The sequence below is a fragment of the Sebastes fasciatus genome, chromosome 6 (assembly GCF_043250625.1).
Source record: "Sebastes fasciatus isolate fSebFas1 chromosome 6, fSebFas1.pri, whole genome shotgun sequence".
Classification (NCBI taxonomy): Eukaryota; Metazoa; Chordata; class Actinopteri; order Perciformes; family Sebastidae; genus Sebastes; species Sebastes fasciatus.
This window is the reverse complement of record NC_133800.1, coordinates 22,159,160-22,185,763: the sequence shown is the minus strand read 5'-3', so window position 1 is coordinate 22,185,763 and position 26,604 is coordinate 22,159,160. Positions and strand designations below refer to the sequence as shown.

Genomic DNA, 26,604 nt, shown 5'->3' with positions numbered 1-26,604 from the left:
TATATTATTTTAATAATAAATAACAATTCAGTAAATTTATATCTATATATTTATTTGTTACATTTTGTTTTACAAAGTCAGGACAGCAATGTTAAAGTCAAGCCTGATGTTGCCTTACATATAAAAGAATGATCCCAGTCACTTCAACACAGTGAGGCTTACAGCTTATTAATTAAACACTGGTATCGGATCGGTACTCGGTATCGGCCGATACCCAAAGCCCAGGTATCGCTATCAGTATCAGCACTGAAAAAGTCGGATCGGTGCATCACTAATAATGATCTGGTGGTTTAAAGGCAGCCACCAGCCCCTTATCACCACCAGGCGGCAGGACAAGCAAGCAGATTCTGGTGTTTCCACTATATTGTCTTCATCACTCTCTTCCTCTGCAGAGAGAGAGAGAGAGAGAGAGAGAGAGAGAGAGAGAGAGAGAGAGAGAGAGAGAGAGAGAGAGAGAGAGAGACTTGAAAAAAACAAAGAGTTTTGCAAAGACTCTTAGAGTTAGACATCCAGGGTCTGAGGACCTCTCTGTTGCATGGTCTCGTCATTAACAAAAAGCAGCAAGAGTGGGAGGTTGTGGAGCTCTTGTCATCCTTGTGCATGCTGTGTCAGAGCTTGTGATGAGAGGGTCCCAACAACACTCATGCTTTCTCTCCCCCCTCCACTTCAATCTCTGAGTTATACTCACTGCTCTTCTTTGGATTATTGCTTTTCTTTATGCTGAAGACGCCTGTGAAGGATTGAAAGAAGAATCTGCAAGGAGGGATTAACTTTGCAACTTTTTCTGTATTGAAGTCATGAGATTTTCTGCAGCTGGAATAATGCCTTCGTGCTGGAGTAGAAGCTCCTGGCTTCCAGTGGTGTTTGGTGCTGCGCTGGTTGTTCTCACTGCTGGTAACGCTGGACCGAACCAGGACAGGAGGCAGGCTGGGTCGTCCTCATGCTTTGGGGGCTTTGACCTCTACTTTGTTTTGGACAAGTGAGTTACCTGACACACATTACCTGACTCACTTAAGAGGGGATGGATGATGGTTTTTGTTGACAAGAGAAAGCCATTTATGTTAAAGTCTGAGGAACATGTGTTCATTATTTTTGAATTATTTAAAAGAAAATTAAGTATTTATCTCCACTGGTTGAGCTTGACTTGAATAATCCACCTACCTGTCTATACTTATGGCCTTAAAAAAAGGTATTTTATGCATTATCATGAAAGCATATTAAGTACATATGCATTATTTTATGTTGTTCCTGTGCTTCTCCCATCATGGTCTGCCAAAATGTTTTCATGATGTCATCCCCATTTCTGTTATCGTTACACCCCCTCTAATGTCATGTCATGCAGGAAAATTGATGACTGGATGATGATGATGCATTGCTTTGATAGGCCTCGATCTATATTTTAGCTTGTGGTGTGTCTACAGATGGTAATGATTAGTGGTTTGTTAGGTGTTCCCCCGCTCATCAGTCAGCTGCAGGCTGCACAGACTGCAACCACTGTAGCTGACTGACTGTTGTGTTTGGTGTTCATCCTCATTAACACAACATATACCACGTGGGCAGTTTTTTTATCCAGAATTGCTCACCAGTAAGTGCATCGTCTTGGAGCTCTAACATGGTCTGTGTATCTCAAGTAGGACACAGGATGTTTGGCCTCCCTGCAAAGTTGGTCTTGATTTAGAAATAGTTTCCATGTTTATCTAACCTGCTTTTTGGTGGTCTCTGTGTTTCCTTTCAGCCGTGCATCATGGGCACCTGATCAAAACTAGCACACTGAACATTTCCTTGACCATTTTGATGTTGATGTTGATGAGGCATGATATCCTTTCATTTCTTAGGATTCTTAGGATATACATGATGCATTTGAAGATAAAACCTTAAACTCCATGCTCTAAAAATTTTGCTAAACAGGAATTATTGAGCAATCTCGTCAACAAAGCCAGACAAGTGAAAACAATTTAAGGTTCTCAAAAAGGAGTCAATGTCGTACATGAGCAGTGTTTACCTGGCTGGGGTACACAGCTCATCTGGCACTGACAGTTAACTTACCCAGGCTGTTGCCTTTGGCCTGTAACACAGTGATTCCCTTATGACATTTGTGTTTTTCAAACCTGGCTTAAAACTAATAGTTTTTATTACATTTCTTTTTAACCACAAGCCAAAATGTTTGCCAACTAGGTCAACAACAAATGTATCATCCAACTCGCCATTGTTCTTATCTGAACTCGGGATTGTAGGATTGCAGTCTCCCTCTCCCTCCAGAGATGGTGATGGATTTTCCAGTGGTTTTACATTACATGTCAGTGCCACCTCCAGTCACACTGCTGTTTCTCTGGGGGGAGATTAGGCAGTTGAGTGTAATACGGAGTAATTGTTAGCATGAGCCATGTTTTAACGACCCAGATTTATATTAAATGTGCGAACTGACAGCATTTATTGCCAGGCATCAATTCGCTGCATTAACTGTTCCTTTTAATTTTCTTATACTGTGTTTTCTCCAGACGGGATATTAGCTCGCTCTGCTACCTTTTAGCAATGATGTCCTCCACCTGCCCTCACTGTCCTCTTGCTCTATCTGCCTGATCCTTCTTGTCGCCTCTCTGTCTCTGCTCTACCCTTTCTCCATTACATCCAGATGTTCCAGTGTATCAGCCCATTGGCTGGGCTGTTTGTGCTGGGACTTGTGTCATGGTAACAATGGCAAAATAGGTGTTTTGATATTAGTTGCAGGGGGTGTGGAGGTTTAAAAACATAATTTAAATGACAGACATTTTGATAAGCATCAACACTGACGCATGCAAGCTCACAAACTGTTCTTTATTAACCAGATACAACTGTATATTGATATCTGCAGATAATTAGATTAGATGATACAAAATACTGAGGAACTTCTCTCCTCCTCAATCGTTAATCCCTTCATCTTTCTTTCATAACAACAGCAGTGTGGCCGTTGCTATACAAACCAATAAAAACATCAAGTAAAAATGTGAATAACACAAGGTCAGTTTGGAGTTCATTAGCAAAGAGGGAATAGAGTGCAAGACGATTAACATCCACACTGACCTAGTTGTGATCACAGAGCTGGTTGCATGAAGGCTTAATGAGGGTACGTACATCCGAATCCAATAACACTGGTGTAATTGCAGGTGCATTATAAAGATGTTAACAGTAATCTGAGGAGCACGGCATCATTGCTACTCTTCAGAGTAAACTAGCTGGGCTGCCCAAAGCATTTACTCATGCAAACTATTCTGCAGGCTCTTTCTAATCTCCTCTTCCCTTTAGAGGTCTATAACATGGATGGATTACTGATCTAACAGGTATAGGCCCAGGGGCCCAAAGGGTCAGGGGGCGACGACTATAAAGAGATGCAAAATGACTACTTGAGAAACTAAACTACTGTACTACAAAGACACGCTAAACAAGTACAAAGAGACATAAAACAATCTACAAAGGGATGCAAAAGGCAAAGAGATGCAATACTAGAAAGACATGCAAAACAACTATATACATAATATAATTACAAAGAGACACAAAATGACCACAAAGAATAGCAAAACTACTACAAAGAGACAAAATGACCACAAGGAGATGCAAAATGACTACAAGGAGACACAGAATAACTACAAAGAGATGCAGAACGACTACAAAGACACACAAAAAGACTACATAGAGTCGCAAGACTTCTAAAAAGAGACACAAAACATCTACAAAGAGACACACAATGTCTACAAAGAGACGCAAAACAACTACAAAAATATGCAAAACAACTATAAAGAGACACAAAATGTCTACAAAGAGATGCAAAATGACTATAGAGACACAGATGTCTACAAAGAGTCGAAAAAACATCTACAAAGAGATCCAAAACAGCTAGAAAAATATGCAAAACAACTATAAAGATGCCTTCAAAGGGATGCATCATTTATAGTCATTGTGTGTCTCTTTTGATATGGGGTCTTGCTTCTATGTGAGAGGCTTGGAGGGAGTTTTATATGTTTGTGCCCAGGGGACCATTGTTTCATAGTCCATCTATGGTCTATTGTTAATTTGACATCACTCAAACAGAGAAGAGGACATGCAGCTCAGATGCACAGCAGTGGTTGAAAAAGACATCCCCATATTAATTTGGCTTTTCTCTTCTCAGATCTGGGAGCGTGCAGAATCACTGGTCAGAAATCTACAACTTTGTTGAACATCTAGCTCATAAATTCATAAGGTAAAACAAATCCTAATGTGTCATCAAGTGTCTGCGGAAAAACATGTAACAAGAACTGATCACTGATGTGAGAGTATATTTTTCTCTTCTCCTCTCCCCAGTCCACAGTTGCGGATGTCCTTCATTGTGTTCTCCACTGAGGGAAGGATCTTAATGAGCCTGACAGAAGACAGGTGGGTGCAGAGCCCCTCAAAACCACTTTTAATCCTTTGCTGTTTTATATCATGCGGCTGAGAGGAAGGAGTGTTATGCCAGATTTGGACGCAGGCCACACGGTTATGATCCCTCTGAATTTTTATGACCAAGAAAATTCCAGACAGATACTTTCCCTCACTGTGATCTGTCCACAGTGTCGTCGCTCTGGACAGTTTGTGTGTCTAATCTTTCCTCAGCAGAATGTCACAAAATATTTTGTTTCACTGCTTCCCTCATATCTTCTACACAGAGCTCATTTCCTGTCTATCTGCGTGACAGTTTCTCGAGCCAATACAAACCAATACTGTTTCAATTCATTCATCTGTAACACATTGCTGGTATTTTCTGCAAATGATGCCCTTATGGAAACTATTCTGTTACCACGCCTCGCAGCGCCTGGTTGTAGTCAAAAGTATATGTTCACGAACGAATCCGACAAAATAAATATTTTCAATTAGATTAGATTATCAGTAATGTGGATTGTCTCGTCTTCTGTGTGTCTGCTCAGGGAACGCATTCGTAAAGGTCTGGAGGAGCTACAGAGGGTTCTTCCAGGGGGGGACACCTTCATGCATGAGGGCATCCTGAGGGTGAGCGGCCTCTGCATGTCCAACTCCGAGCTGGCATCTGTTTTATCTCTACATTGGCTCCAGAACAAACATCATACGCTCCAGAGAGTTAAATGGCTGTCGTGTTAGAGCATGGAGGTGTTGCTTTATGTACTGCATGCTACCAGATAAATGGTGTTTCAAACCAGATTTTCTTTTTTCCACAGGCCAGTGAGCAGATATACTATGGAAACACTGAAGGTGTGTATTACTTTTCTTTACTTAGACCATAGACTGTAAGTGGACGTAGTCACAGTGACGTCACCCATTGGTTTGTGGACTGCCGTTTTGAAGTCTTGAGTTTGGCATTTTGGTTGTCGCCATCCTGGTTTTTGGTCATCAACATCTTGGTTATTTGCAACCAGAAGCGGCACGAGAGGGCAGAGCTAAGCACGACTGAACGCTGAATAAAACATTTTTTAAGTGACCAAAAAGGTTATAATTAACTTTCATGAACTGAAAACAAACTGTGAAAGGGTTTAAGTTATAAGACGAAAACACGGACAACTCCCAGACTGGACAAGGCCGTGGTAATGACCTGTCAATCACAAGGTAGCCACGCCCTAAAGCATGCCCTGCTTTATGGTCTATTTGACTCTAAATGGGACCATAATTTACTAAATGAACATCATGCTGTATTGAAGAAGACTTGAAACTAGCGATTGACACCATAAACTCATGTTTACAATGTTTACTGAGGTAATACATCAGGTGAGAAGTAGACTCATAGACTTCTATACAATCAGACTTCTGTTTGCAACCAGAGGAGTCGCCCCCTGCTGGCGATTAGAAAGAATGCAAGTTTAAAGCACTTCTGCATTGGCGTCACTTTTCAGACCCAGGAGTTGCCCACTGACTTTAGACAGGCAAACACAGAAAACATTTTCAAGTAACTGAGGATAAACCAGAACTTTTTGAATGTATGATCAAGTTTGTCTATTTCTGTGGTTATTTGTCAGCTGTTCCCAACCAGGGGGACGCCCAAAGGGGTCACAAGATACATCTGAGGGGTCATGAGATGATTAAAAAGTTTAAATTAAACCTCCTGCTCACAGCTCAAGGTTACAGATTAATCTTGAATAAAGGGCTTCGAATTTACTTAATGTATATTATTATATATATTTTAAAGTGTCGCAAGCCAAAACGGTTGGGATGCACTGCATTAAGTAAGTTGGATTTGCTCCTTGACCTTGTGTAAATGAGTGTGTTCATTTCTGAGTAGGAGGCCTTCAGGGATGTAACTCATAATTATGCCATTTAGATGCTATCAGAGAAGCGATTAGATTTTGCAATACTACAAAAGGGCAGTAATCTTGATAAGGCTGCATGGCTATTTGCAATGGAGGATAAGATAAGGGTGTGAAATTGCAGCGGGTTAACCAAATTCTTTGTGTCTGCAGGTTATCGCACTGCCAGTGTTATCATAGCTCTGACAGATGGAGAGCTGCACGAAGACCTTTTCTACTATGCCGAGAGAGAGGTGAGCGAGATAAAGAGAGATTAAACGGGTCACGCAAATTCTAACCAGGTGGAACGTGCGACTGAGCTTGCGATGGACCAGATCAAACACTGACACCCGATACATCACCGCTTTGATCCTCTCGAAGAATGAGGTCAGAGTATCCGTCAGATTTACACATCTGAGCCCAGTCGTTCTCCTCACATCTGTCCATGTACTGATTTATTCGCTCCTCAGACCATTCAGGCCCTACAGGTAAAGGTGTTTGAAAGCCTGAGGCATTGAGCGTCCTCACACACATGTTAACAGCGGGGATGAAGTGGGGCTGACGTTTCCAGTAGCTGGAAATGTTCAACTTGACGGCTGTGGGAGGTCTTAAGGTTGTTGTTCAGTGTCAGCACCAACAGTCAGAGTATTTGACTTGTGTGTTCTGTTTTGCATGCAGACATCTGGGTGACATTTCTATTAATATATGATATTCGATGAATAACATTGTTCACCGGGAACATGGTGTTGCTCAACTTCTTGTAAAATCTCGACAAACACAAGCCTTTTTTTAACTATGTTTTGGTTGATGTTATGCAATGCCGAGGTGTAATTGAACCCAGGTGCTGAGCTTCTTCCTGTTTTTGCTGTGAATCTGCATACTTGACAGGCCAACCGATCTCGAAGTCTGGGTGCCTCTGTTTACTGCGTGGGGGTGAAGGACTTCAATGAGACACAGGTATGTTTTTTCAACCTATAGTCTGTACCTTAATGTCTCATGACGTCTAAGCTTCAAGGAGTGAAATGGATAGTAAACAACTAAATTCGAAGCTTTGTAAATCCAACTTTTATTTTGAAAAAATCTGTATTTTTGAGTAGTTATAAAGTGCTTTGCATTACTTAAAGGCACAGTTCACCTCAATTTAAAAACAATCTGCTGCTTTGCAAATTAGCACTCAGTCTGCCAACTCTCTTTGCAGGGAAGGACATGAGATGTAAGTCAAATGTCTCTTAGCGTTATCCACATATTTGGTAGCCTATTACAATGTGAGTTAAGAAGCTTTCTTTCCTCCATTATGTAGAAATGTGAAAATTGTTTTAGTTTGTCTTCTGAAACAAGGAAATTATGTAATGTTGTTGATCATTTCATGAGCCACTCCTGTAATCCATTGTGTCTTGCATGAATAAGTGTGCAAGTCGCTTGTGACTGTAATAACTTGTTTCCTCTACAGCTGGCAAACATTGCTGACAGTAAGGACCACGTCTTCCCAGTAAATGATGGATTTGAGGCTTTGCAAGGAGTCATCGACTCGGTGAGCAGAACCCACTAACATGTTCAAACAGCACTTGCGTTGAATATATCAGCAGTAGTGCCACTGAGGACCGATAGAGTTGAAAAGTAACGTGTCTTAAAAGGTCCACAAGAAATCCTCTTGCTTTAATGCACTTAATGTGATCCCTCTCTCACTTCTTCTTTATTCCGTCAACACGCTGCTCAAATAGCGAACAGGAAACGAGACGAAAACAGGTTTAAAGCACAACAAGTTATTCCACCCATGGAGCCCAGCCAGGAACAGACTTCCAGGAAAACCTGCTGCGACTGTTACTCCTCTGCTTTTGATCATCACGGCTGACGTCTGGCCAAACACGATCAAAGCGTGTGCTGTATCTCTAAAGACCCACTTCAGTGGTGTTGACTTCAATTTTTGTATTTGCTAGCTCGAGAAACGAAAGCCAGTTTGGCATGAAGGGCTGTTGTCACTGTGATACGAGGTTTGTTGAGCTGAGTTAAAGGTCAGCCAGCTGACTGTCATCTGGAGCTGATTAACAGCAAAGTCAAAGCTGTCGCTTCTCATTCACGTGAGCGGGGCAGGGGGTCATGAATCAGTCTTTTTCGTCTTCAGGGTTACGGTTAGTAAGTTCCTAGAAAGCAGCGAGTACGGATACATCTGCACTACACAAATGAAAATAAATAGAAACTTCAAGGCCAGAGACCCCGGGGGGGAAAGGTTAATTAATTGGCACATAAAGTCATGGCTGTGGTTGAGTAAAAGAGTTTGTTGGTTCGTTTAAGAATGCTCCAACATCTGAGAGTTGCTGGCTGGCTGCTGAAAAGTGTTTCTTCTCATCTCCTCAGATCCTGAAGAAGTCCTGTATCGAGATCCTGGCAGCAGAGCCCTCTAGTATCTGTGCAGGAGGTAAGACGAGGAAGATTTACCTCCTGTTCTTCCTCATCAGGCCACTTAATGAATGAAATCAGACTGTAGCACATCTTAGTTGACCCTTCATGATTTAACCTTTGTTGACACTGGCTTCCTGTTGTATGTGTAAAACTAATAATTGCTAAATCAACTTTTTTTTCTGTCTGAATATATATTTTCTGACCATATTTAAAGCCAATATGTAGAAAAGTATTGAAGTGGTAATCCTTCCTTTTACCACAAACTGGGCTAGCACATTTGATAAAACACAGACACGTCCGTAAAACATTGTTATTGCACCAAATAAGGAAATATTATCAGATTTTTATGTTGTCTCATACATGAACACATATTTGCCTAAAAGACATGTACAGACAAATAAATGTAGGCTACACTATGTGTATTTATTACACGGCTTTATTGAATACTCTATCCTGATTGGTCAATCACGGCGTTCTATGGTCTGTTATTTCTTTATAGCAGACCGTTGCTATGTATAACAGACCGTTGCTATGGCTGCAGTTCCAGTGTAATAACCGGGATAATGTACAACTAGCGGGTCATTTTTGTGAAATAAACCCTTTCAGGGCAATGAGAGACCCCTCCGCTCCGCCCTGTCGGAGTTTATTTCACAATAATGACCGGCTCGCTGTATATTATCCCTTACATATTCTACATGTAGTGGCGACATTACCTATTACCTCTTATTAACACACTCTAATAACAGATACTAGAGCCCGAACGATTTATCGTTCATCTGATTTAATCGGCCGATATTAGCCTTTCACAGATATATCAATATCTGCGATTTGTTGTCCGATTTGCGCCGACACAAACACTATAATTGAACATAATGCAATAACAATGTTTGGGTAACTCGTTAATATTGTTATCACATATTCTGACCAGTAGGACGCGCTCTGCATTACACTGCGGCTAACAGTATTAAAAGCTCTCGGCAACGTCACTCCTACGTTGTTCAACACGGGACAGACTGTTCAACTTACTAGCAAAACACAGCTGGTGTCAAGAAATGTAACAGCCACCTCATTAATGGTTAAAACTATAAACCAGCACAAAAATCACACACCAATCACAGATACATGTATTTTCAATTCCTGAGCTGATGTTTGTGTTTCTCCTCTCGCTCAGAGTCCTTCCAGGTGGTGGTGAGAGGAAATGGATTCCTCCACGCCCGCAACGTCGATAAGGTCCTATGCAGTTTCCGCATCAACGACACCCTCACCAAGAGTGAGTGAAACATCGCTGAACATTTCCCAAGTGTTGAAACAACCTCTAATCCAGTAAATGCACTGTTTCGTCACACAAGTGTTTTAACTGAGTACACATTGACTCAAAGCTGAACACGCGCAATAAAAACAGCAGCTGGAATAAACATGGGAGTGTAACATTCATCTGAATGATACCTCACTGAGCTTCCCAAAAAGTCAAACACCAAGTCATCCGCACAGCTGGACTCCTCTGCGATCAAACAAACAGCCATGCTGATGTTACTCATGTTTTTTGTTGTTTTAAACAACGCATTGTGTAATTTTACAGCCTGAACCAAGAGATACTGGAGAAGTAGAGTACCACACACGAGGTACAAGGAGGAAAAAAGGCCTTAAGGATACAGCCAGTTTCTTTTACTGGTGGTTTAGTTGTTAAAACCACTTCCTACTAGGCATGCCACAGTAGCTGCAGAACGTACTGGTCTAATTACAAAGCACGATATTCACCAGCACTGAGTTGCAAACAAAATGTCAGCTCCTCTAAAGGAGAGGTGGTGAACAGGCGGGTTTCTTTTTTATCTTTTTTGTCATCTCCATGACTTTATCAGACAGCTGGACTTCATTGTCTTCCAAATACTCTGATCTGTTCTGCTTTCTCATGTTTATACTGTATTTTATAGCATGCATGCTGTATTAGCTATCCACAGGGACTGTCAGTACTTGCACTTTGAATCAAAGAAAGTTCTCAGTATTAATGAAACTTAACAATTCCTCAGAATCATAATCATATCTGCGTGATACAACATCAAATTTCCTGCAGACAAACAGCGGATATGGAAACAATTTGAGTGAAATTATCTCCTTATGTCAATCCCATTATACTTGTATACTCCTCCAGATTTGTTCAATTCTCTAGATTGTTTACACGCAATCCTCTGGAACTTGTTTACTTCACATCAGGGGTAAACATTAAATGTAAATAATTAGGCCAGGGTTAGCTCACCGGTAGATTAATATGTGATGTGTGGCTATAAGAAAAAAAACGTTTCTCTTTACTTGCCCCCGCTGACTCCCCCGCTACAGCCCTCTGCATACTTTGCAAATATGGTGACATGGTAAAAAGGAAAGCAGCAATATGTTAACTGCATGTGTTGAGCAGATGAATCTATGTTTGAGTTTGTGTCTCCAGGAAAAAGTAGCAGCAAATACAGTCAGGCGGGCTGGGAATTGGCAGGCCCTGTCCTGAGCTGTCCATTGTTTTGGTGACAGATGTTGCCATGGACAATATTGAACAGTGTGAATTAGGGCTGTCAAAATATCAGATTTTCATTTCATCATTTCATTATCGTGGCAAAAATAATTCATAATAACGTTACAATCACGATATCTATAGAAAAAAAAAGAAAAGTAAAATGAATCGTTAAGTTTGTTTATTGAGCGTTTTTAAGAGACTCTGGATTATTTACACAATATTATCATATGTGTATTATTAACATGATATTAATACCGAGACAATTCTGTCTGATGAATTCAAATAATTTACGTAAATTCCTTCAACAACTCAAACATGCTGCTGTTTAATAATCGACTGTAAATTGACCTTGCCGACAGTCCGTCCCAGTGAATAGTCTCTCAGAGATTGCACATCTGCCATCATCTTAAACAGTAATTCCAATTAACTTTATGGTTACAGTTGAACTTAGTGGGCACTTGTCTTGTCTGCACCTCACAGTAAAACATGACCTCTCTCTCTCGGCTTGGGGGAGTAAACAGTCCAATAAAACATCATGACCTGGACTCTGGATGTTTGCCAGTATTTTAATCCTCAAGAGATTTAAACAGTGGAAATCTGCAGGATCAGCTCCCACCAGCTCTTTATTGGACTTCGCTGTAATTTGACCTTTGACGAAGGCTCTCACGCATTTTCGTCATGCTTTAATAGCGTCAGACCATTCTGAGTGCGAGGTGGGTGCAGAGGTGAACTCTGAGGGGATCATATCTGGCCCAGTTTGTGAGCTGTTTTTGGCAGCGTTGATCACCCCCCCCCCTCTCCTTCATTCTGCATGGTGTTTCTAGAGAAGAGCAAATCGCGACCCAAGCGGTTGCTTGTGTTGATTTCCTCAGTTCTGGGGTATGCTCTCCCCTGCCAGTATAAACAGACAGGATTGGGCGACGATGCTTGTTGGAGCCGCTTTCCTAAAAGCCAGCTGGATAGGGAGAGGATCTACATTTGCCTGAAAAACAAAGGCTGCGGTGGTACTGGTGTTTCACACAGATGTCTTCAGACAGTAGACAACAAAGCATATGTCTTGAAGAAACACTCCTCTCAGCCACTTTGTTAATCGAGTTACGGTGAAAGATGTGACTTCATTTAACTTTTGTTGACATGTGCGTACTTATTGAATTACAATGAAGTCATGTGGCATCATTCAGTCTGTAAAGTGAGACTGTAATCAGGCTAAACAATGACATAATCTGAAAGGTGATACAGGTCATGATTTGTGGGTAAAACTCAGTTTTACATGTCTGTGAATACTGACTGTTACAAGAGTGGAACGTTTGGCTGATCCTTTTTTCATGACCCCCTTTCCCTCCTCTTCTCTAGTGGTGAAGCCTTTGATTGTGGAAGATACTTATCTTCTCTGCCCTGCACCAGTACTTCAAGAGGAGGGGATGTAAGTCCTGTAATGTATTAAAATAAATGCGAGTTTCATATGACACCATCCACTGTGCTTTTCTACGGCGCCGCATAAGTGACAGCCGAGACGTTTTTCTTTTTTCCTTTTCCAGGGCAGCAAACCTTTATGTCAGTATGAACGAAGGTCTCAGTTTCATCTCCAGTTCGGTCACCATTACCACTGTGGGCTGTGTGAGTACATATAATGTGGCAGCATTTAGCGTTGAAACTATGTTCTTTTGGCTAATGATGCACTCCAACTGTAAAAAAATATCACTAACAATAGACAACAAACCAATCCAAACAGTGCAATACACACTTTAAGGAGATGTCTACATGATGGATGCGGTTTAATTAAAGTATTTCAGCATCAGCTGAATCACAGTCATTAAGTACTGATTCCATGGAAGATAAAAACCAATAGAGCCTCTTTCCCGAGAACAGCATTAAGCCTTGAGAAGTGGTTCTGGCTCTCATGGCTCTGCATGCTCAGAGAGTCTGTGTTGACGTGTCTGTCTCTGTCACAGTCTGATGGGACCATCCTGGCCATAGCTTTGCTCATCCTGATGCTGCTCCTGATCTTGGCTCTCCTCTGGTGGTTCTGGCCTCTCTGCTGCACTGTGGTGAGTTTTCTTAAAACACCAGTGCAATAATAACATGCACATGCTGCTTTACAGATAGCTCCATGGTCTACTCTACTCAAATTTTAGATGGCTTCAAACACTTTTGGAATGCAGTGACATTGTTTGCAGACAATAAGACAGAGCGAAATGTCTTTGCCAGGTCTGTTTTGTCTGGCTAACGCCCCCTGAAGGCATCTTATTAACCTAAACAACATTCCCATGGTGAGAAGGTTAGGGTCTATGAGTCAATAAGGGCGCTGAATTTAGGCCAGAAGAGGTCAAGGCCACCGGGTGAACGTGTGTTTAGGTAATTATGCTGCTGTTTAAATAATTTGTTTCCAGAGGTCACAGCAGGTGACCTCTGAGTGTCACCCAAGCCCCCGGGAATAGCGCTGGGTTTTTAAGCAAATTATAAATAGGGGACAAATGGTGGAATTACAACTTCTGTGTCCCTCACGTGATATTGGGCACAAAAATACTTTTTCTTGTAGACTTACATTGGGAAAGAGACGTCTGTAAATAATTTTAGCTAAATCAACTTCCCGGTACAAACACTTGAATAGTCCTTATTTAAATCATTAGGTCCTAAAAGTTGTAAAATGCACTAATAGCCGAATCCAGAGTTATTTATCTTCCTCTGTTCATGTGAGTTTGCCCCAGACCGAGGATGGACCGAGGGCTGGGAGGCGAAAATAAAGGAAACGTTGCTCCTGCTTTATTGGCCCAAATCGATGCGCAAGATCGCAGGAAGATCCAGTTAATTTCATACTCGAAGGTCAAACTTTTTTTGCTTCATGCGCGACTGAGAAACTTTCATAGGAATGAATGGGGCATCGCCTCCGACGCTGTACCCAGTTCTCTTTATACATCCATTGGTATCACCTCTCAATACTTCCTCAGTACATTCACTGGAAAACTAAAGAATTAACAAATTCTTCCATCAATAATGAGGCCGATTGAATCATTTGAATTTCCAGCTAGTGTTGTGGAAACTATTTGTTTGTTACTATGAGATTTTAGGAAGCAAAATAACTCACCATAAATATAAAGTTTCATGAAAAGTATTTTTATGCTCGGGATACATTAACAAGAGGAAATGTGCCCGGGAAAAAACATGCCTGTGCCACTATTTAGACAGTGGTCCACCTGCCAACGTCACAATATTTCAGCAAACTCCCTTGTAACCAGCCGCTCGCTGTCAAAAATCTGTATTTCTACTTTCAAATGAAGAGTGTAGTGTCTCTTCAGAGTCCCCTCCAATGTTTCCAGAGCTGGAAACGGGAAAGTTGAGAACTGCCAGAGAGAGATGTCAGCTTTTACAACATGGCTGTCCCTCCCTTTACTCTTTCTGTTCTTGTCCATTAAAATTTGCAAATTCGAGCCTGTGCAGCAAGTCTGTTTCGGAAAGCGATGTGAGGTTACCATGGGGAATCGTTTCGTGCTCCAGGATTTGGAGAAGCGTGGAGGAAAAATCACAAATAAGAATCAGGATCGCTTAATTTGCCAAGTGCATTTAGCGTAGACTGGTGAAAACACACACTGACGGCTCATGTGGTGACGGGAAAGGACACGAGGGGATAGTGCAAGGCAGACCAAACTGCTTAAAAATACATCCTGGTCATGTGCAATCATGCTGTGTAGCGGCTGCACAACATACTCAACAAGTATAAATACTATAATACTGCTCCATGCAGAACGTAGGAGCAAATAATATGGTACTTATGAGAGACTCTTCCCTTCTCTTAATCAACAATCTCAGGCCAAAAGAATCTGGAGAGCAGATTTCTAGGTCAGTGCAGTGAAAAAAACAATTCCTCAATGATGTGTTGTTGTGTATCTTGTTGCAAACTACATGAAAATCAATTTTGATATGCGTTTGTGATGTTCATTGTCCCGCCCCACTCTTCTCCTCTCATGCAATCTTTTTTCCCCTCCACAGATCATCCATGAACCCCCTCCGCCAGCTGTGGACGAGAGTTCGGTAGGAGCTGCACCGTCTCCACTCGCTCTGTTTCTTATGACTGCAAAGAAAAGCTCATTATTTAAAGATTCAGACAGCTGCCAGTGTTTAGGTTGTGTATTTTAAACCTCAATCACCATACGGCGTCATCCACTAGCTTCTTGGCATAAAACTCTGATATCACTCATCTAGTAATTCATCCAATGTGAGTTAACGCCCTCTAAGAATAACAGTGAAATCCTCACTTTTTTCCCCTCCTCTCTTTTAGTGTTCATGTCTTCCAAATCACTTCCTGTGGAGCTCTTTGGACCGTCATGGAATATTTAGTGAAATTATTTCACATAAATTTGATCAACAAATTCATGTTGTTAAAATACATTTCGACTGCCTAAACTCACAATGCAATAAGAGCAAGCTGACATGCGACTGCGGGACACACCAGGTTGCATTTATTTGCACCAATTAAACTGAAAATTTGTTTTAAACATGTAAAATCTATTCCAAAAACAGACTCCATGACAACCATGGCTTCACAGACAACTTTCAGCCTTCATTATGGCTTCCCATGTCTGACATCCTAGTAGATTATGAGTCAGACAGGGTGTATTAAAGAGCTAAAACATAACAAGCTTGGCCAGTGGGCTTTCTAATTTCCTCTGATCTGACAAACAGCACAGAGGGACAGAAATAAGGGCCGGGTTTGGAGTGGGGGAGGGAAGACGGAGAGGTATTTAGTGACCAGTGATAGGGTATTTATACCAGGTGTAACTCCTTGGTGTTCATTTGGTATGCATGCATTCATGTAAAAAACAGTGAATTTACCCTTTTATTGCCCCTTAACTGTAGCTAGCTAGCCTGTCAAATGGCTCATTAATAAATACAAAGCCTACTTCCTGTCACTCTCCCACAGGATGATGACGACTTTGAAGCCCCTAAGAAGAAATGGCCGACTGTAGACGCCTCCTACTACGGAGGAAGAGGAGTTGGGGGAATCAAACGGATGGAGGTGAGATCAAGCAAATCTCAAGTTATCTAAACTAATCTGTTTTGTTAATTAACAATGAAACAATTGCATGAGAGTCTATATGGAGCAGAGTCGTGTAGTTGTCGGAGCCTCGTCGAAGCTGCCCAATGCTACGCTATGATTGGCCAGTCTGCAGTCGAGTGGCGGGACCTAGCGAAGGGTCAATTAAAGATGTTTGATTGATTTAAGACAGCAACACTTACAGAAAGTTCAAATAACACTCAATCAAACTTTAATTGCACCAATGAAGCATCTCATCTATGGATTTCAAGTCGGACAGATTCACAATTAAACGATCCTGACCATCTTTTTCCATAATTTTTCCAATGATGTAAAACATTAAAGGCAGTGTGAGGCACCGTCACACATCTCTGACTCTCCATACTCTCCGGTTTTCAGGTCCGCTGGGGTGAGAAAGGCTCCACCGAAGAAGGAGCAAAGCTGGAAAAGGCCAAAAATGCCAAAGTGAAGATGCCTGATCAGGATTATGTGGAGGCCCCCATGCGAGTTCTCAACAACGGCATGCACAAACCCCCGGGGCCACGCAAGTGGTACTCACCCATCAAGGTACAGTACAAAGAGAAACAGCCAGGAGGAAACTATCATGTGTTCGGTCTGCAGATGCTCTTTCAAGTCTCATTGTTGACAACAACTACAACTAGCAAACATATAGGAATGATGAGTTTCAACTGCTCAACATACAAAAGAAGAAATGGTTGTTGTTGTTTTACGAAGTCTGTGAATATAGCTCAGCTTATGTTAATCTATTAAAGCATCCAGGATTGTTTGGTTCTGCTGGGATAAATGCTTTTTTTTCATCCGTTAGCATGTGTACTGCATGAAGCACAACATCTGTTACAAATTACTCCATGTTAATCTGGCTGAGGATATGTAATATAAGTAATAGCATTATTAAAATGCCATAGTGAAAGTAGCTTGAGATGTGTTGAGGTAATAATGGTAAGGTGACTACTGGCGTAAATCCCTTCCTCCGGGGCCAGCATGGGGTTTTAGGAGTCGCTGTGAAGCCTGCAGTCAGCGGGGGATTGCTAATAGAAACCAGACTCCTGTTGGACTGACCTCCAGGGAGCAGGGCTGCACAGCCAGCACTTTTGTGAGGAAAAACAGCTGCATTTTCTACTCTTATCCTCAAAGTATTTGCAGTGTTTGAAAACTATGAAGAGTCAGTTCACGATGAACTGAAACCATTTCAGTTTGTCACTGTGAAGTGGCAGTAGGAATTGGATAATAGTGGATAATAGGTAATAGTTTCTCTGCAGCTCGAGTTAGGTGCACAGTGTGGAACTGTGTTTTTGAGGAGAGAAAACAAAAGGGAAACCTGATTTTAAGAATAAAGGTAATTTAAGATTAAGTTTGATTCCTTCTCTGTTCCCATAGAGCAAACTGGATGCATTGTGGGTACTTTTAAGAAAAGGCTACGACCGCGTGTCTGTAATGAGACCTCATCCAGGTGACAAGGTAAGGATCACTCAAAAGGCATGAAACCATTAATCATCCCACATTTTACCCACTGACGTAAGGTCTTGGCTGTTCATTATCATTTTGGCAAAGTAGGAAATTCTTTTGTATCTGAAAATGTTGAAAAAATGGACCAGCTGTGAGCAATGAAGTGTGCACAGCAGCGAGGCTCATGGGAAAACTTGGCGTGAGTTGGGATTTAGACTGCAGCGCCTCGCTACAGTGCACTGCAATGTAAAGACGTCTGGGAGAGTCATTATAAAAAGGCAAATGTAATTCCTCAAAGACCAGCTGTAGTGTGGGGGGATAGCAGCGCGATGACCTCTACTGTTGGCAGCTGACAAGTAGTCCGATCTACAAGTGTTGAAAAAATGAGTCTGAGGGAAGTCTGTGTATAATAAAATAATCCCTCACCCACAAGCGTTTATGTAATGCTTCATCTTTCCCTGAGTAAGACACTTTGATCTAAGAGCAGAAAAGATCTTCAGAAACTTTCAGATTTACTTCACCGTCTTGCCAATTGTACATTTTAACAAGTATTTAGCATCATTTCTAGTTAAGGTTACTTTACTGTTTTTAGAGAATTTATAGTCCGCTTCAGTTGTGAATGTGCAAACAATCCACACAACGACGTCTGCTGTTAAACGCAGGCCTTTTTATATATGTGGGGAAATGCTGGTCCAATTATTTTCACAAAGATGTTTAGGGTGCACACAGCTGTTTTGACTCTGAAGTCATAGAGGAGTACAAAACTGAATTGGGAAGAATGAAACTCCATGTGTTAGGATGCCATCATCATCATTAAGTGCTGCTGTTTCAACAAAAGGAAAACAGGTAGAGAAGGAATAACAGGACCAGTTTACAGATGAAGATACCGTAACCATACAGTATGTAAAGCTAGGAGTGTAAGAAAATATTTTGTGATACTGTATTGATTCTCAAAAACACTATTGATTTTTAATAGTTTACATGCAAAGATTCGTAGAAGACAGTGGTGCAGATTGCACAAAAAGTAGGACTATGATCAGGGGAATTAAATTAACACCCGTCACCTGCCAAATATAGGGTAAACGGTGGTTTCTCGTATGTTAATATTAGTTTAAAAAGCAATTAAATTAATAATAGGCAGGGATTCATTATATGATATAGTCCATATTTCTAATGTCTGTTACAAATGTCGGTACAAATGAAAAACGTAATTTCAGACCCTGGCTATGATGTTAGACGTTACAGGGACAATGATAAATGCAAATGCAGATCCCACTGCTCTGATTGCATAAAAAACGTATTATTACTTTTTTACGGAGATGGTATGGTGGTGTGCTCTTTATACTATGACAGTTTTCCTAAAATTAGATTTAAAAAAAATTGCAATATGTCACATTGCTTACATTATCACAACATATCTCAATATATTGAATCATAACCCCTGTATCATGACACGTATCGTATCGCCAGATTCTTGCCAGCTCTATAGCTGGTAGTGCAGAAAAGTGCATTAAATTATTAAATAAATATTTTGATTCATGGTGCAGCCATTGAAATAGAAATATTTCACTCAATGCAAGCATCATATACTGTAGCTACAAGAGATGTGTGACATTTTGTGATAACAAGCCAACAGAATGCCAAACAATCATTCAGTGTTTTTAAGAAGTACGACTTTTTAAGGGTTCATTTTACAGCTTTTTATGGACCAACTGACAGACATCTCACTAACAGAAAACTAGCCAAAGCACTAAAACACATTACATACACAGCACATAATTAGAGCTGTTTCAATCAAAATGAGATCACACATAGTGTTCTGCATTGTCTTCAACACACCATTGATGTATGTTTACAGTGTGCTGATTTCTTTCAGCATATTCAAGGACATAGACAATCTAATCCAGTGTAAGACAGTATGGTATGCTTTGGCACATGGTCAGCAGTTAAGTTTATATAATTTATACAAAACTGGCGTCAACAAGAAAATATTCTAGTTCTGGTGTGATAACAACAAGATGTTATATTACGAAAATAATTAGCTATGACTTAAGCTTTGGCATCTTTTTAGATGTGCAAATAAACAAGGGTTTATTAGATCAATCACTTAGCAAGGCCAGTTTATCTTGCTTCAGTTCCAGGTAACATGCAGTGCAGTTGGACACTGAGGAAATGCACTGACAGTCTAGCAACATATTCAGTTTATGTAGAGGAGCACAGCAAGCTGCACTTGAGGCATACTATCTAATCAGCCTTGAAGGTGAACCAATCTTTAAAGGTCCCATATTGTAAAAAGGGAGATTTTCAGGTCTTTTACATTATAAAGCAGATTTAAGTGCTATATAAATACTGTTAAACTATCAAAACGCTCAATATACAGAGAAATACACACAGTCCGTATTCAGAAATTGTGCGTTTGAAACAAGCCGTTAGGATTTCTGTCCATTTGTGATGTCACAAATATACAATATTTAGACCATTACACGGTTTCAAACGTAAACATTCTAAATGCGTCCCAGTTTATTTCCTGTTGCAGTGTATGTAAATAACATCAGCTGACAGGAAGTAAACAGGGACCCAAACTGTTGCCTGGCAACGCAATTCCGTTGCAATTCCATTGAAATGCACTAAAACGGAGTGTTTCATACAGAGGGTAAATACAGGTATATTCAGGCAGACAGTATGAGGAAGATAATGTGTTTTTTTTAACATTACAGCATGTAAACATGTTCTATTAGAAACACAAAATACAAGTATGAACCTGAAAATGAGCACGATATGGGACCTTTAAGGTGGACCAGCTCACTTTACTACACTCACAGTCAAACAATAGAATTATATTCAGAGGGTCACATCCCTTGCTTCATTTCCTCAGTAGGCCTACAGTAAGTGGATCTACCACACCACCCTGCAATTAGAAGTATATGAGTGAGTCCTCCTCACTATAAAGCTCTTCATTAGTGCACTGGAAAAAGCAGCTCGGCTCTAGTATCCTTGATGATTTGCAGTAAACAAGCTTGTTCTGGTTGCAATTAGGAGTCTCTTGTCAAAGCCTTGCTTTTATAACTTCCACTAAATGAATGCAGTGGTGCGGGAGAGGAGGCCAGTTGATCCTACTGCCTGTCTGACAGAAACCCAAAGTCAGGTTCCTGTAATGTGTCATAAATTTCTGAGCCTCTAAAAACAGGTGTTTTTAGCAATTAGTAATGGAATCAAACAGGGTACAACACAGCAAGGTAAAAACTCAACACCAGACGCAACTAAACACTTTTCTATCTCATTTTTCTTCAGTATTGACAGATTCTTAAGTTAGCTGTAACAGTGCACCCTTAAATTGAACATCTGTGGCAGGTGTTACCTTGAGGTCTTCTTCTTCTTCTTCTTCTGTGTTTATTGTCAGTTAGCAAACCAGCTTAGAGGTGCATACCGCCACCTAACACATGGACTTCGTCCGAAATCGCATGCTATGCAGTGCACCAGAAAGTCCTCACCAGAGTCACCAGAATTCAGGAAACAAAGTCTCTGAAACTCAAATTTTTCTGGGGGAGGACCCCAAACAAAATATACATATAACATGAAATAAAAGAAACAGGACTCATCTCAAATTAATTTGTACATATCAAATGATACGATATGATATATGCCAAGAATTGTTCGTTCAATCGCAACATTAGCGCCCAGCAGTAAAGATATGCTTCCGCCATTTTGGACTGAAAGCGACTACCGGACACCAGTAATACGTCCGCCTAAAAAGTGCTGTACAAAAGTAAAACAAATGTATTTCTCTTCTGTTGTCATATTCTACCGAAATGGCCTGTGTTGAACAATAAAATATTATAATCATCCAGAATGGCGAAAACACCTGAGTTTCGTCTCTTTGCTTCTATACTCTTTGGTCCAAACAAATATTCCATTAACATCCAAGGTATTCACTGTCCCTCACACACTAAACATAGGTTTAGAGTTTATTTTTCCATCCTGCATGTATGTATGTGTAACATGTTGGTCAATGGGAGGTACACAGAGCAGCGCTGTCATCCCTTATCATCAGCCCACTGCAATTCCCTGATCCCCACGGTGCAGCTGCTCCAGGGGTGTAGCTCGTTTCTGGAATATGATAGCCTCTCTTGCATGACCTCACTTCGGTTTGGACGGGAAGAGTGGTGGCAGGTCATTTTGTCAGGCTGAGTAAACAGCATACGAATAATTGCCCATGACTAAACCTGTGATTGAGAATTACAGAATGTTTATCGCCTATAGGTCATAGGTGTGTGTGGGCAATAGGAAAGGCTTCTTTAAGTTAGAGTCACCATCTGCTGTAGTCATCAGTCCATGCAAACTAGCAGAAAGCAGCAAGGGACATTTTTACATCTTTGACTAATTCGGCTGTCAAAGAAGGTAAGTTGTGCGTTTTGTCAAAGAAATCAGATTTAGAAAAGCAAAGTTCTTCAAGCAAGGATGCCATTTTCCAAGCTCCAGACTATATGAAATGAATAGTTTTGATCAAATTGGCAAAATGAGAAGCAAACACAGTTAAAAAATAAACATGGACACGCCCATCTCATTATATATGCACAATAAAAATGTTTTATGTGGTGAGGGAAATGGAATAATAATAATAATAGGCCATTTAGAAGGCCTCAAATCTAAGTGAGATTATCGATAATACATCGTCAGTTGTTGTTAGGCCAGGTTGTTTATCATCACTATACTGTATGTTCTTCTAAAATCTGGCCTGTTTTCATATTTCAGGGCAGATGCATGAACCTCATCCGCTCAAAGTCTCCCTCTCATAGTTACCCCGACTACCACCACCACCCGTCTCCCATCTACAACCCTCCCAGCAGGAATCCACCTGCGCCGCAGGGCGACCTTCCTCCGAGCCCCGGCAGCCCTCCATCATCTCCAACGTTCTCCACCTCCTCTCTTCCGCTGCTGCCTCCAACACCTCCTCCCACCTCCTTCACGCCCCCTCCCACCTCCATCACGCCCCCTCCCACCTCCATCACGCCCCCTCCTTACACGCCACCTCCCAACCGGGCTCTTCCTCCAACCAACCTGCACATACCTGACCCGCTAGCACTCCCACCCACCCCTCCACCCTCTGCCTCCCCGACTGGCTCCCTGCCTCCTCTTCCACAGGGACCTCCTCCGGGGCGAGCCCCTCCACCTGCCCGCCCACCTCCTCGCCCTGGCCTGTAGAGCTCCCGGAGCAGATGGTAGAGAATTTAATAGGATTTTAAAAAAGGCAACTCAAGGATCCCACCAACAATCAGCACATGACCATCCTTGATTGTACATGGCGAGGACCTGCGAGTGCCTCGTGCCACGCTCAGTGAACTGTGGCCTTTCTGCCCTGTGAAGTGGACCAGTGAGGACATGTTTTCAGCTATTTGTCTACAGTGACTTTTTGTACACATTTAGCCCAACAGTGCAATTGCTCGGATGCTTGAATTACACAGACATTCCCTACAAATGAGGTCATGCAGGCCGGCTCAGAAACATTCGCCTCCGTGGTCCTCAGAGCTGCTTCATGGCCCCGTTGTCCCCTCCATGCGGACGCACGATTGTATGAATCCTGACCAAGCAGAGGAACAACAGCTTGTACTAAACTAAAGCACAGTCGTGTTCAAATGATCACAACACTAAAATATGTGCCTGTGTAACATTTCCTGATAAGAGATAAAAGACTCATGTTTCAAATGTTCCTCATACAACAAATTTAGGATGATTAAGAAGAAAAATCCCCGTTGTTGTACTCTTGAATGTTGAGCAATTGCATGCAAGTGTTTGAGTTGTTCTTTTTTAACATTTCTACCTTGTTTTATACAACACAAATGCATTTTTATTTGTACTTTTATTGTCGAGCAGACCACATTTTTCATGTTAGAAAAACAGCCATTGCCGATAAACACATGTACAGTATTGAAACAGCAATGCAACGTATCTGACTACCGTGCCAAATTAAACCAGCCGAATGTGAGTCACAGCTGGCCCATTTTTTTGTGCACATCAGGGTGACCGATGCATTTTTAGCCCTGTTACTATAACTGACCTGCATGACCAAGATGACTGCAATCACTGCATATGCTCCGTCTATCAATATGTAGACAAGAATATGTCAGAGTCAGGGAAACGCTTTGCTCACCGTCTTGCTCATCAATCCACGGCCTCTAGCAAAGGGGTTTTATGTAAATAATCATTTTTGATATAACCATGTGTGTTCAGATATCTGCGTGTGTGTCCAAAAGAAAGTCTACTACACGGATTTGTGACAACCAGTGTTTCTTTTGCACAGGGTGATTTTCAGTTCCTCAAAGCATAGGACACGATAAAAGATAAAATGTTGTTTCATGGGGCATATAAAGTTCAGTGCAGATTAAATTAACGGTTAATAATATGAAGCTGTTCTTTGATGGTGATCAGAGTCTCAGTGCAGATTGCAAGCTCATCTTAAGCAACCAGAAAGTCTTTCACTCAAAGAGTCTTATATAAATGTCATGGCAACACTGAAAAGACAAAGACTATGTGTAACTTTCCACCAGTACAGCACAGTGACACCTTGTTTGTTTCATTCAAAATGAAAGTAAACAATTTAAATGTATAAAAGTGGACTCTTTGTCTTTCTGTTACTGATCTGTAAACTGTCGTGGTTTACTTCCTGACAATGTACTTTCTAAGCTTTCACCAAAAGGGATATTGTGTAACACTCTAATTGAACTTCTGTATTCTCTTATTTCACAGTCGGTTATACAACAGATATTGCTGCAGGGATCAACGGGTTCACCCTGTGGACAGTGGCTATTTGCAAAAAAGCACAGAGCACCTCACTCCCTCCCTGTGATGGAAAAAAAAAGAAGAGAGAAAAGAATATGCAGAGCACGGCTAACTAATCCCAGATGTTCATATGTTGCATTATGTCACATGCACGAATGGAGTGAGCTATCTTGGAAAATATTAGACACCAGCTAATCCTCAGGAAATGTGGACAGGCTGCAGGCTAGGTGTCCTGGTGCTAATCGTGTGTGACATAATGTGGGGACATCGGACGGGACAGAGCGGAGTAACGAGCTTCTGAATGTCTCAAAGAAAGTGACTTTGATTAACATCTGACAATATGCATGAATGTTTTCTATCAGGCTGTTTTCAGTGGATTTTCCATGTCAGGCAAACTCAGTGCAAGATGTCACTGAGTCTGCTGCCAGCTTTTGTTTCCACTCTGCTTTAAGAATTACAGCACAGATGTCTAACGTATGCTATATAAACATTACATCACAGAATATAACTATTACACAGACGTCTCCCATATGATTAAAACAATAGGCGCTAGTGTTATGCTGGGTGCCGTCTCCTTTTATAGAATTGTTTAGGAAGAATTTGGGTGGAGTTTATCATCAGTATAAAACATTTAAATCAGAGATGAACCCTATAGACCTTAATTAGCGAGTTTATTGAATAGATTTTCCTCCAGACTTTGGCAGCACTATGAGTGTCTGGCCTACATACAGCTTGCATGGCAGATTAGATTATCAAAAATCAGCTCATGTGCGTGAGATCAGTCAGTATTCAAACTGAAATCCATGTGCTTATCTATATCTAAATATTATTCATCAACTACTGATAATCAGGGACTTTTTTACTGATCAAACAAGTTTTAAAAAACACTGGGTTTCACTTCTAAAAAAGCATCGAACTTCTACGGGCTGGGCGATACAGACAAAATATTCTATCACAATATTAATAATTTCATATCTCGATAACAATATACAGTATATCACGACATAGCTTTTATGTTTTCTGGTAATTCAATAAATAGTCTATGAAATAACCACATGGTGAAGCCTATTTGTGTAAACTCCTGTGTGAATTAAATACTTTACAAATTAAAACTATTTTCTCTTAAGAACTTGAGTGCAAAATGATCATAGCAGTTTTAAGTGAATTTATAGAGAAATCAATAAATAAATATAGGCCTAGCCTATATTGCGATAGAAACGATATAGAAAAAAACAATTTTTATATTGTTTTTGTCGATATGTATTGTCATATTGCCCAGCCATATTCTAAGATTAAAAAGGACAAAAAAGGCATTACTGCAGTTTTAAGCTTTCAGTTTAACTTTAAAACTATCATCAGGAGCAGGCAGGAAGGCTGGGTGTGGCAGTTGATTGCTCAGCTGCATAAATTAGACCTACACTTCTTATTTTCCTAGATCTACTGGAAAATCCTAAAAAGCACTGTCAAAATCAAGGCCTATTGAAAGAGGCTGGGACACGGTTTTGAATTCTGGGGAATGACGTATGTGCAGTGTAACTGGAGCTGAGGTTGTGCATTGCTATTGGCTTAATTTCAGTGAGTGCAGATCAGATTTTAATGTGCATGTGTTGTACCCCAAAGATATGACGCGTTGATGACACGTGAAATCTCCTCTTTTCACCCTCCTTGCTCAAAATGAGGAAGAAACACAACACATCTCACCCTACCGTTGTCCGTTTTCACAGCTGACATTTTGGCTCGTCATAGCATAAGAAACACAGGTGTAGTTAATCACATTGACAATGGCTCTGATCCATTTAGGTGTTCCAGTTCAGGCTCCTGGTTTTGTCAGTGGTGGTTCACTGGGACACGTTAATACAATGAAGCCATTCTTAAGTGTTATGTGTTACACCTGTGGTGACAAGTAAAAAAATAAATAAATCATATCTACTATGGCTACGTTCCAAATCGTAGTTTTCCTTTTAGTACATACTGCTGCTGCCTTTACAAAGTACGTACTGTTGCATGTAGTATGCCTACAATTGGGATGTACTACTTTGTCTCAACATTGTGCCTTGAACTTTGACCCTCTTTGCCAGAAAAGCATGCTGGTTTGCACACTGCAAAATGTGACAGATGTAGTAGGACATCCTGGTATTTTTGGCATACCATGTTTGACACACTTTGTATTGGGACATACT

General features: G+C 41.0%; 1 protein-coding gene across 1 annotated transcript; it reads left to right on the top strand.

Annotated features, from left to right (window-relative positions):
• The first annotated feature begins 447 nt into the window (after window positions 1-447).
• On the top strand, window positions 448-24,256 carry antxr1a (ANTXR cell adhesion molecule 1a). Its single transcript, XM_074638447.1, has 18 exons — window positions 448-979; window positions 4,145-4,216; window positions 4,318-4,389; window positions 4,920-5,001; window positions 5,187-5,220; window positions 6,420-6,499; window positions 7,134-7,202; window positions 7,696-7,776; window positions 8,601-8,661; window positions 9,817-9,915; window positions 12,502-12,571; window positions 12,687-12,765; window positions 13,101-13,196; window positions 15,136-15,177; window positions 16,067-16,162; window positions 16,580-16,747; window positions 17,579-17,659; window positions 22,400-24,256. The coding sequence occupies exons 1-18, from the start codon at window positions 798-800 to the stop codon at window positions 22,847-22,849; spliced, it is 1,914 nt and encodes a 637-aa protein (XP_074494548.1). The 5' UTR covers window positions 448-797; the 3' UTR covers window positions 22,850-24,256.
• The last annotated feature ends 2,348 nt before the right edge of the window (window positions 24,257-26,604 follow it).